Below are 12,495 nucleotides of genomic sequence, written 5' to 3'. Positions count from 1 at the left end.
TATTATTTTCTCAAGATTTTTAAGTACAGTCGTATTATTTTCTTAGATTTTTCTCAGGTTCTCTATAATCGATACATTAGGGTTCAGTACAGGATTAGAATCATGGATGAACGCTCCAGAGGATTTGTCTGACTTCACTTTCTTTGAGTGTCTGGTATTACATGATGGTCACAGAGTCCGGTGAAGTTGTAGTCGGTTGTTCAGTCCTTGGATCCTCCTACAGGGAGTTACAGGAAGTGAAGGAACATTGTGAAAGCAGAAACGAGGGAACTGCAATGAGAGCGACTGCCGAACAACGCACACCCGAAAGACGCCATGGAGTCCTACACCAGGTGAGTGCACAGTATATATACAGTATACAGATGACAGACACCCTGCACAGTATATACACAGTATACAGGTGACAGACACCCTGCACAGTATATACACAGTATACAGGTGAGTGCACCCTGCACAGTATATACACAGTATACAGATGACAGACACCCTGCACATTATATACACAGTATACAGAGGACAGACACCCTGCACAGTATATACACAGTATACAGGTGAGTGCACCCTGCACAGTATATACACAGTATACAGATGAGACACCCTGCACAGTATATACACAGTATACAGGTGATACACCCTGCACAGTATATACACAGTATACAGGTGAGTGCACCCTGCACAGTATATTCCCAGTATACAGATGAGTGCACCCTGCACAGTATATACACAGCATACAGATGATGCACAGTATATACACAGTATACAGATGAAGCACAGTATATACACAGTATACAGATGACAGACACCCTGCACATTATATACACAGTATACAGAGGACAGACACCCTGCACAGTATATACACAGTATACAGATGACAGACACCCTGCACATTATATACACAGTATACAGAGGACAGACACCCTGCACAGTATATACACAGTATACAGGTGAGTGCACCCTGCACAGTATATACACAGTATACAGATGAGACACCCTGCACAGTATATACACAGTATACAGGTGAGACACCCTGCACAGTATATACACAGTATACAGGTGAGTGCACCCTGCACAGTATATTCCCAGTATACAGATGAGTGCACCCTGCACAGTATATACACAGTATACAGATGATGCACAGTATATACACAGTATACAGATGAAGCACAGTATATACACAGTATACAGATGAGGCACAGTATATATATATATATATATATATATATATATATATACACATACATTTTGGCGGAGGGGACTCATGAGGCACAGGATCCTGTTCTCCGGGGATGAGGGACGAGTGAAGGGGAGAATTTGGGGATTTCCTGAATATTTCCCATCTCCCTAGAAAACGTTATTCTTCATCGTTCAGACGACGAACGTCTGTACAGGACATGACTGCACCGAGTGTACATACTGCACAGTACTACTTCTCATAGCCTGTATGTATGATTAGTGCACAGTACTACTTCTTATAGCCTGTATGTATGGGTAGTGCACAGTACTACTTCTCATAGCCTGTATGTATGATTAGTGCACAGTACTACTTCTCATAGCCTGTATGTATGATTAGTGCACAGTACTACTTCTCATAGCCTGTATGTATGATTAGTGCACAGTACTACTTCTCATAGCATGTATGTATGATTAGTGCACAGTACTACTTCTCATAGCCTGTGTGTATGATTAGTGCACAGTACTGCTTCTCATAGCCTGTATGTATGGATAGTGCACAGTACTACTTCTCATAGCCTGTATGTATGGATAGTGCACAGTACTACTTCTCATAGCATGTATGTATGATTAGTGCACAGTACTACTTCTCATAGCCTGTATGTATGGATAGTGCACAGTACTACTCCTTATAGCCTGTATGTATGGATAGTGCACAGTACTACTTATCATAGCCTGTATGTATGGATAGTGCACAGTTCTACTTATCATAGCCTGTATGTATGGATAGTGCACAGTACTACTTCTCATAGCCTGTATGTATGGATAGTGCACAGTACTACTTATCATAGCCTGTATGTATGGATAATGCACAGTACTACTTATCATAGCCTGTATGTATGGATAGTGCACAGTACTACTTCTCATAGCCTTTATGTATGGATAATGCGCAGTACTACCTTTCAGAGCTCAGGACCAGGATAAAACCATCATGTGACCTCCTCCTCCTCTGCTTCTCTGCAGGGTCCCCGGGATTGTCCTCTGTTATCTGACACTGGGTGAGTATTATATAATGTTATCTCCAGTGTAGGGATGGAGGGGTATATATATATATATCTAGTGTAGGGATGGAGGGGTATATATATATATATCTAGTGTAGGGATGGAGGGGTATATATATATCCAGTGTAAGGATGGGGAGGGGTATATATATATATCCAGTGTAGGGATGGGGAGGGGGTATATATATATATATATATATATATATATATATATATATATATATCCAGTGTAAGGATGGAGAGGGGTATACATATATATATATATATATATATATATATATATATCTAGTGTAGGGATGGAGGGGTATATATATATATATATATATATATATATATATATATCTAGTGTAGGGATGGGGAGGGGGTATATATATATATCTAGTGTAAGGATGGGGAGGGGTATATATATATATATATCCAGTGTAGGGATGGGGAGGGGATATATATATATATATATATATATATATATATATCCAGTGTAAGGATGGGGAGGGGTATATATATATATCTAGTGTAGGGGTGGGGAGGGGGTATATATATATATATATCCAGTGTAAGGATGGGTAGGGGGTATATATATATCCAGTGTAGAGATGGGGAGGGGTATATATATATATCCAGTGTAGGGATGGGGGGGTGTATATATATATATATATATATATATATATCCAGTGTAAGGATGGGGAGGGGGTATATATATATCCAGTGTAGAGATGGGGAGGGGTGTATATATATATATATCCAGTGTAGGGATGGGGGGGGGGTATATATATATCCAGTGTAGGGATGGGGGGGGTATATATATATATATATCCAGTGTAAGGATGGGGAGGGGGTATATATATATCCAGTGTAGAGATGGGGAGGGGTATATATATATATCCAGTGTAGGGATGGGGGGGGGTATATATATATATATCCAGTGTAAGGATGGGGAGAGGGTATATATATATCCAGTGTAGAGATGGGGAGGGGTATATATATATCCAGTGTAGGGATGGGGGGGGGGTATATATATATATATATATATATATCCAGTGTAAGGATGGGGAGGGGGTATATATATATCCAGTGTAGGGATGGGTAGGGGTATATATATATCCAGTGTAGGGATGGGGAGGAGTATATATTTATATATTATACTGAACATGTAAACAATGTAACTCCAAGTCACTGACACTTGTGTGAGATCCCACTGTCCACTCAGGAAGAACACTGATTGACAATCAATTCACATGGAACAGACAACAGGTGGAAATTATAGGCAATTAGCAAGACACCCCTAATAAAGGAGTGGTTCTGCAGGCGGTGACCACAGACCACTTCTCTGTTCCTATGCTTCCTGGCTGATGTTTTAGTCACTTTTGAATGCTGTTGGTGCTTTCACTCTAGTGGTAGCATAACACACACAAGTGGCTCAGGTAGTGCAGCTCATCCAGGATGGCACATCAATGCGAGCTGTGACGAGAAGGTTTGCTGTGTCTGTCAGCGTAGTGTCCAGAGCATGGAGGTGCGACCAGGAGACAGGCCAGTACATCAGCAGGACCGCTACCTCCGCCTTTGTGCAAGGAGGAGCAGGAGGAGCACTGCCAGAGCCCTGCAAAATGACCTCCAGCAGGCCACAAATGTGCACGTGTCCACTCAAACGGTCAGAAACAGACTCCATGGGGGTGGTATGAGGGCCCGATGTCCACAGGTGGGGGTTGTGCTTACAGCCCAACACCGTGCAGGATGTTTGGTATTTGCCAGAGAATATCAAGTTTGACAAATTCCCCACTGGCGCCCTGTGCTATTCACAGATGAAAGCAGGTTTACACTTAGCACATGTGACAGAGTCTGGAGACGCCATGGAGAACGTTCTGCTGTCTGCAATATCCTCCAGCATGACCGGTCAGTAATATTGTGTGGGGTGACATTTCTTTGGGGGGCCGCACAGCCCTCCATGTGCTTGCCAGAGGTAGCCTGACTGCCATTAGGTACCGAGATGAGATCCTCAGACCCCTTGTGAGACCATATGCTGGTGTGGTTGGCCCTGGGTTCCTCCTAATACAAGACAATGCTAGACCTCATGTGGCTGGAGTGTCTCAGCAGTTCCTACAAGAGGAAGGCATTGATGCTATGGACTGGCCGCCTGTTTCCCTGAATCCGATTGAGCCCATCTGGGACGTCTCACTCCATCCACCACAGACTGTCCAGGAGTTGGTGGATGCTTTAGTCCAGGTCTGGGAGGACATCCCTCAGTAGACCATCCTCCACCTCATCAGGAGCATGCCCAGGCATTGTAGGGAGGTCATACGGGCACGTGGAGGTCACACACACTACTGAGCCTCATTGTGACTTGTTTAAAGGACATTACATAAAGTTGGATCGGCCTGTAGTGGGGTTTTCCACTGTGATTTTGAGGGTGACTCCATATCCAGACCTCCAGGGGTTGATGATTTCCATTGATAATTTTGGGTGATTTTGTTGTCAGCGCATTCAACTATGTAAAGAGGAAAGGATTTCATACGATTAGTTCATGATCTAGGATGTGTTATCGCAGGGTTCACTTTATTTTTTTGAGCAGCGTATATATATATATATATATATATATATATATATATATATCTTATACCAGCATGTCCATATCACAGGAGATATATAACTTATACAGTGGGGGGAAAAAGTATTTAGTCAGCCTCCAATTGCACAAGTTCTCCCCCTTATAAAGATGAGAGGCTGTAATTATCATCAGAGGTAATAACCTCAACTATGAGAGACAGAATGAGGAAAAAATACATAAATCACAAATTATGGAGGAAAATAAGTATTTGGTCACCTACAAACAAGTAAGATTTCTGGCTCTCACAGACCTGTAAATTCTTCTATAAGAGTCTCCTCTGTCCTCCGCTCGTTACCTGTATTAATGGCTCCTGTTTGAACTTGTTATCAGTATAAAAGACACCTGTCCACAACCTCAAACGGTCACACTCCAAACTCCACTATGGCCAAGACCAAAGAGCTGGCGAAGGACACCAGAAACAAAATTGTAGACCTGCACCAGGCTGGGAAGACTGAATCTGCAATAGGCAAGCAGCTTGGTGTGAAGAAATCAACTGTGGGAGCAATTATTAGAAAATGGAAGACATACAAGACCACTGATAATCTCCCTCCATCTGGGGCTCCACACAAGATCTCACCCCGTGGTGTCAAAATGATCACAAGAACGGTGAGCAAAAATCCCAGAACCACACGGGGGACCTAGTGAATGACCTGCAGAGAGCTGGGACCAAAGTAACAAAGGCTACCATCAGTAACACCCTACACCGCCAGGGACTCAAAACATACAGTGCCAGATGTGTCCCCCTGCTTAAGCCAGTACATGTCTGGGCCTGTCTGAAGTTTGCTGGATGATCCAGAACAGTATTGAAAAAAATGTCATATGGTCAGATGAAAACAAAGTAGAACTTTTAGGTAAAAACTCGACTCGTCGTGTTTGGAGGAGAAAGAATGCTGAGTTGCATCCAAAGAACACCATACCTACTGTGAAGCATGGGGGGGGGGGGGGAAACATCATGATTTGGGGCTGTTTTTCTACTAAGGGACCAGAACTACTGATCCTTGTAAATGAAAGTATGAATGGGGCCATGTATCGTGAGATTTTGAGTGAAAACCTCATTCCATCATCAAGGACATTGAAGATGAAACGTGTATGGGTCTTTCAGCATGACAATGATCCCAAACACACCACCAGGGCAACAAAGGAGAGGCTTCGTAAGAAGCATTTCAAGGTCCTGGAGTGGCCTAGCCAGTCTCCAGATCTCAACCCCATAGAAAACCTTTGAAGGGAGTTGAAAGTCCATGTTGCCCAGCAACAGCCCCAAAACATCACTGCTCTAGAGGAGATCTGCATGGAGGAATGGGCCAAAATACCAACAACAGTGTGTGAGAACCTTGTGAAGACAGAAAACGTTTGACCTCTGTCATTGTCAATAAAGGGGATATAACAAAGTATTGAGATGAACTTTTCTTATTGACCAACTACTTATTTTCCTCCATAATTTGCAAATAAATTCTGTAAAAATCAGACAATGTGATTTTATGGATTTTTTTTCTCATTCTGTCTCTCATAGTTGAGGTTATAATCTATGGTGAAAATTACAGCCTCTCATCTTTATAAGTGGGAGAACTTGTACAATTAGTGGCTGACTAAATACTTTTTTTCCTCACTCTACCAGCTGTAAACACACACACACATATATATATATATATATATATATATATATATAAACCCCCTCCCTTCCCCGGACTGTAGACAACCTCCCCCTGACTGTAGATAACCTCCTGGACTGTAGACAACCTCCCCCCAGGAGTGTAGAAAACCTCCCCGAGACTGTAGGCAACCTACTCCCACAGACTGTAGACAACCTCCTCCCCCAACTGTAGACAACCTCCCCTGGACTGTAGACAACCTCCCCTGGACTGTAGACAATTCCCCGGACTGTAGACAACCTCCTGGACTGTAGACAAACTCCTCCCCCGGACTGTAGACAACCTCCTGGACTGTAGACAACCTGCCTCTAGACTGTAGACAACCTCCCCCTGGACTGTAGACAAACTCCCCCTGGACTGTAGACAACTCCTCCCCCGGAGTGTAGACAACCTCCTCCCCCGAAATGTAGACAACCTCCTCCCCTGGACAGCAGACAACCTCCCCCTGGACTGTAGACAACCTCCTCCCCCAGACTGTAGACAACCTCCCCCTGGACAGAAGACAACCTCCCCCTGGACTGTAGACAACTCCTCTCCTGGACTGCAGACGACCTCCTCCCCCAGACTGTAGACAACCTCCCCCGGACTGTAGACAACCTCCCCCTGGACTGAAGATAACCTTCCCCCAGACTGTAGACAACCTCCCCCCGTACTGTAGACAATTTCCCCCCGGACTGTAGACAACCTCTCCCCGGACTGTAGATAACCTCCCCCGGACTGTAGATAACCTCCCCGGACTGTAGACAACCTCCCCCGGACTGTAGACAACCTCCTCCGGACTGTAGATAACCTCCCCCGGACTGTAGACAACCTTCCCCGGACTGTAGACAACCTCCCTCGGACTTTAGATAATCTCCCCCGGATTGTAGACAACCTCCCCCGGACTGTAGACAACCTCCTGGACTTTAGACAAACTCCTCCCCTGGACTGTAGACAACCTCCCCCAGACTGTAGACAACCTCCTGAACTGTAGACAACCTCCTCCCCTGGACTGTAGACAAACTCCTCCCCCGGACTGTAGACAAACTCCCCTGGACCGTAGACAACCTCCTCCCCCTGGACTGTAGACAACCTCCTCTGGACTGCAGACAACCTCCTGGACTGTAAACAACCTCCCCCCCCCCCCCTCCCCCCACTGTAGAGAACCTCCCTGGATGTGGCCAAAGGAGGAAAATTGATGTCAAACAAACAGAGATTACAAATGGTCACCAAAAAACAACCTCCCCTGGACTGTAGACAATTCCCCGGACTGTAGACAACCTCCTGGACTGTAGACAACCTGCCCCTGGACTGTAGACAACCTCCCCCTGGACTGTAGACAAACTCCCACTGGACTGTAGACAACCTCCTCCCCTGGACTGTAGACAACCTCCCTCGGACTTTAGATAATCTTCCGAGGACTGTAGACAACCTCCCCTGGACTGTAGACAACCTCCTGAACTGTAGACAACCTCCTCCCCTGGACTGTAGACAAACTCCCCTGGACTGTAGACAACCTCCTCCCCCTGGACTGTAGACAACCTCCTCTGCACTGCAGACAACCTCCTGGACTGTAGACAACCTCCTCCCCCTGGACTGTAGGCAACCTCCTCCCCCCCCAGACTGTAGAGAACCTCCCTGGATGTGGCCAAAGGAGGAAAGCTGATGTCAAATCAAAGAAACAGAAAATACAAATGGTCACCAAAATAACCCAGAAAAAGTTCCAAAGACATTAGAGGTGACTGCTAAGGTGAAGCCCATCAGGGTCAGATTGCACCATCCGTCACTGTTTGAGCCAAAGTGGACTTAATAGTAGAGGGCGAGGAGGACACCACTGCTGAGAGCAAATTAGAAAGAACCAAAACTGGAACTTTCTAAAATGACAACCACAAAGGTCCTGGGAGAATGAGGACAGAGGGGACGACACTGGAGCTTTATGACAAGTCCCATCAGATCTACACTGGGGAGAAGAAGTATTTGATACGCTGACGATTTTGCAGGTTTTCCTCCGTACAATACATGTAGAGGGCGGTCATTTTCATCATATTTTCTCTTCAACTGTGAGAAACGGAATCAAAAGCAAAAATTCAGAAAATTACATTGTATGATTTTTTTAAACAATTAATTTGCATTTTATTGCATGACATAAGTATTTGATACATCAGAACAGCAGAACTTATATTTGGTGCAGAAACCTTTGTTTGCAGTTACAGAGATGAAACGTTTCGTGTAGTTCTTCACCAGGCTTGCAGACACTGCAGCAGGGATTTTGGCGCACTCCTCCATACAGACCTTCTCCAGATCCTTCAGGTTTTGTGGCTGTCACTGGGAAATATGGACTTTCAGCTCATTCCAAAGATTTTCTATTGGATTCAGGTTTGGAGACTGACTAGGCCATTCCAGGACCTTGAGATGCTTCTTACGGTGCGGCTCCTTAGTTGCCCTGGCTGTGTGTTTTGGCACCTTGTTGCCCTGGCTGTATTTTTCAGCTCCTTAGTTGCTCTGGCTGTGTGTTTTGGCTCTTTAGTTGCCCTGGCTGTGTGTTTTGGCTCTTTAGTTGCCCTGGCTGTGTGTTTTGGCTCCTTAGTTGCCTTGTCTGTGTGTTTTGGCTCCTTAGTTGCCCTGGCTGTGTGTATTAGCTCTTTAGTTGCCCTGCCTGTGTGTTTTGGCTCCTTAGTTGTCTTGTCTGTGTGTTTTGGCTCCTTAGCTGCCCTGGCTGTGTGTTTTGGCTCCTTAGTTGCCCTGGCTGTGTGTTTTGGCTCCTTAGTTGCCCTGGCTGTGTGTTTTGGCTCCTTAGTTGCCCTGGCTGTGTGTTTCAGCTCCTTAGTTGCCCTGGCTGTGTGTTTTGGCTCCTTAGTTGCCCTGTCTGTGTGTTTCAGCTCCTTCATTGCCCTGGCTGTATGTTTGGCTCCTTAGTTGTCCTGGCTGCGTGTTTCGGCCATTATTAAGGAAATGTTATTCCCAGTGTCAGGAAGCTTGGTCTAAGTCACAGGACCTGGGTCCTCCAACAGAATAATGGCCAAAAACAGAGCAAATAACACCCAAGAATGGAGCAAAACATTGGCATTTTGTGGTGTCTTCTATAAGCCTTGATCTGAATCCTATAGAACATCTGTGAAATGAGGTTAACCTGCAGTCTGGAGAAGACACCTTCAACCCTGAGACATCTGGAGCAGGATCTTATGAGGAGTGGGCCAAGATACCAAAAATCCAGAGAAGACACCTTCACCCCTGAGACATCTGGAGCAGGATCTTATTAGGAGTGGCCAAGATACCCGCAGTCTGGAGAAGAAACCTTCAACCCTGAGACATCTGGAGCAGGATCTTATGAGGAGTGGGCTGAGATACCAAAAATCCAGAGAAGACACCTTCACCCCTGAGACATCTGGAGCTGGATCTTATTAGGAGTGGCCAAGATACCCGTAGTCTGGAGAAGACACCTTCACCCCTGAGACATCTGGAGTAGGATCTTATGAGGAGGCCAAGATACCAAAAATCCAGAGAAGACACCTTCACCCCTGAGACATCTGGAGCAGGATCTTATTAGGAGTGGACAAGATACCTGCAGTCTGGAGAAGACACCTTCATCCCTGAGACATCTGGAGCAGGATCTTATGAGGAGTGGGCCAAGATACCAAAAATCCAGAGAATACACCTTCACCCCTGAGACATCTGGAGCAGGATCTTATTAGGAGTGGCCAAGATACCCGCAGTCTGGAGAAGACACCTTCCCCCCTGAGACATCTGGAGCAGGATCTTATGAGGAGGCCAAGATACCAAAAATCCAGAGAAGACACCTTCACCCCTGAGATATCTGGAGCAGGATCTTATTAGGAGTGGTCAAGATACTTGCAGTCTGGAGAAGACACCTTCACCCCTGAGACATCTGGAGCAGGATCTTATGAGGAGGAGCCAAGATACCTGCAGTCTGGAGAAGACACCTTCACCCCTGAGACATCTGGAGCAGGATCTTATGAGGAGGAGCCAAGATCGCTGCAGTCTGGAGAAGACACCTTCACCTTTGGGACATCTGGAGCAGGATCTTATGAGGAGGAGCCAAGATACCTATAGTCCAGTGAAGACACCTTCACCCCTGAGACATCTGGAGCAGGATCTTATGTGGAGTGAGCCAAGATAGCCAATAATCCAGAGAAGACACCTTCACCCCTGAGACATCTGGAGCAGGATCTTATGAGGAGTGGGCCAAGATCTCTGCAGTCTGGAGAAGACACCTTCACCCCTGAGACATCTGGAGCAGGATCTTATGAGGAGTGGGCCAAGATACCTGCAGTCTGGAGAAGACATCTTCACCCCTGAGACATCTGGAGCTGGATCTTATGGGGGAGGAGCCAAGATACCTGCAGTCTGGAGAAGACACCTTCACCCCTGAGACATCTGGAGCAGGATCTTATGAGTAGTGGGCCAAGATACCTGCAGTCTGGAGAAGACATCTTCACCCCTGAGAAATCTGGAGCAGGATCTTATGAGGAGGAGCCAAGATACCTGCAGTCTGGAGACGACATTGTCACCCCTGAGACATCTGGAGCAGGATCTTATGAGGAGGAGGCCAAGATACCTGCAGTCTGGAGAAGACATCTTCACCCCTGAGACATCTGGAGCAGAATCTTATGAGGAGGAGCCAAGATACCTGCAGTCTGGAGAAGACATCTTCACCCCTGAGACATCTGGAGCAGGATCTTATGAGGAGGAGGCCAAGATACCTCCAGTCCGGAGAAGACACCATCACCCCTGAGACATCTGGAGCAGAATCTTATGAGGAGGAGCCAAGATACCTGCAGTCTGGAGAAGACACCTTCACCCCTGAGACATCTGGAGCAGGATCTGATGAGGAGGAGCCAAGATACCTGCAGTCTGGAGAAGACACCTTCACATCTGAGACATCTGGATCAGGATCTTATGAGGAGGAGCCAAGATACCTGCAGTCTGGAGAAGACACCTTCACACCTGAGACATCTGGAGCAGGATCTTATGAGGAGTGGACCAAGATACCTGCAGTCTGGAGAAGACATCTTCCCCCCTGAGACATCTAGAGCAGGATCTTATGAGGAGTGGGCCAAGATACCTGCAGTCTGGAGAAGACATCTTCACCTCTGAGACATCTGGAGCAGGATCTTATGAGGAGGAGCCAAGATACCTGCAGTCTGGATAAGACACCTTCACCCCTGAGACATCTGGAGCAGGATCTTATGAGGAGTGGGCCAAGATACCTGCAGTCTGGAGAAGACATCTTCACCCCTGAGACATCTGGAGCAGGATCTAATGAGGAGTGGGCCAAGATACCTGCAGTCTGGAGAAGACACCTTCACCCCTGAGACATCTGGAGCAGGATCTTATGAGGAGTACAAGATACCTGCAGTCTGGAGAAGACACCTTCACCCCTGAGACATCTGGAGCAGGATCTTATGAGGAGGAGGCCAAGATACCTGCAGTCTGGAGAAGACATCTTCACCCCTGAGACATCTGAAGCAGATCTTATGAGGAGAAGGCCAAGATACCTGCAGTCTGGAGAAGACATCTTCACCCCTGAGACATCTGGAGCAGGATCTTATGAGGAGTCGGCCAAGATACCTGCAGTCTGGAGAAGACATCTTCACCCCTGAGACATCTGGAGCAGGATCTTATGAGGAGGAGCCAAGATACCTGCAGTCTGGAGAAGACACCTTCACCCCTGAGACATCTGGAGCAGGATCTTATGAGGAGTGGGCCAAGATACCTGCAGTCTGGAGAAGACACCTTCACCCCTGAGACATCTGGAGCAGGATATGATGAGGAGGAGCCAAGATACCTTCAGTCTGGAGAAGGCACCTGAGACATCTGGAGCAGGATCTTATGAGAAGGAGCCAAGATACCTGCAGTCTGGAGAAGACACCTGAGACATCTGGAGCAGGATCTGATGAGGAGGAGCAAAGATACCTGCAGTCTGGAGGAGACACCTTCACCCCTGAGACATCTGGAGCAGGATCTTATGAGGAGGAGCCAAGATACCTGCAGTCTGGAGAAGACACCTTCACCC

General features: G+C 46.4%; 1 protein-coding gene across 2 annotated transcripts in view; it reads left to right on the top strand.

Annotated features, from left to right (window-relative positions):
- The first annotated feature begins 255 nt into the window (after positions 1–255).
- Positions 256–12,495, top strand: part of LOC130312788 (T-lymphocyte activation antigen CD80-like) — an 80,022-nt gene continuing 67,782 nt past the window's right edge. For both annotated transcript variants that reach the window (XM_056552604.1, XM_056552603.1), the window contains exons 1-2: positions 256–332; positions 2,194–2,228. In XM_056552604.1, the coding sequence (XP_056408579.1) occupies positions 316–332; positions 2,194–2,228 (52 nt within the window). In that variant the 5' untranslated portion in view covers positions 256–315. The remainder of the gene's footprint in view (positions 333–2,193; positions 2,229–12,495) is intronic.

This window comes from Hyla sarda, unplaced genomic scaffold (assembly GCF_029499605.1).
Source record: "Hyla sarda isolate aHylSar1 unplaced genomic scaffold, aHylSar1.hap1 scaffold_173, whole genome shotgun sequence".
Lineage (NCBI taxonomy): Eukaryota > Metazoa > Chordata > Amphibia > Anura > Hylidae > Hyla > Hyla sarda.
The sequence above is the reverse complement of the archived record's forward strand: the minus strand, read 5'-3'. Positions and strand labels throughout refer to the sequence as shown.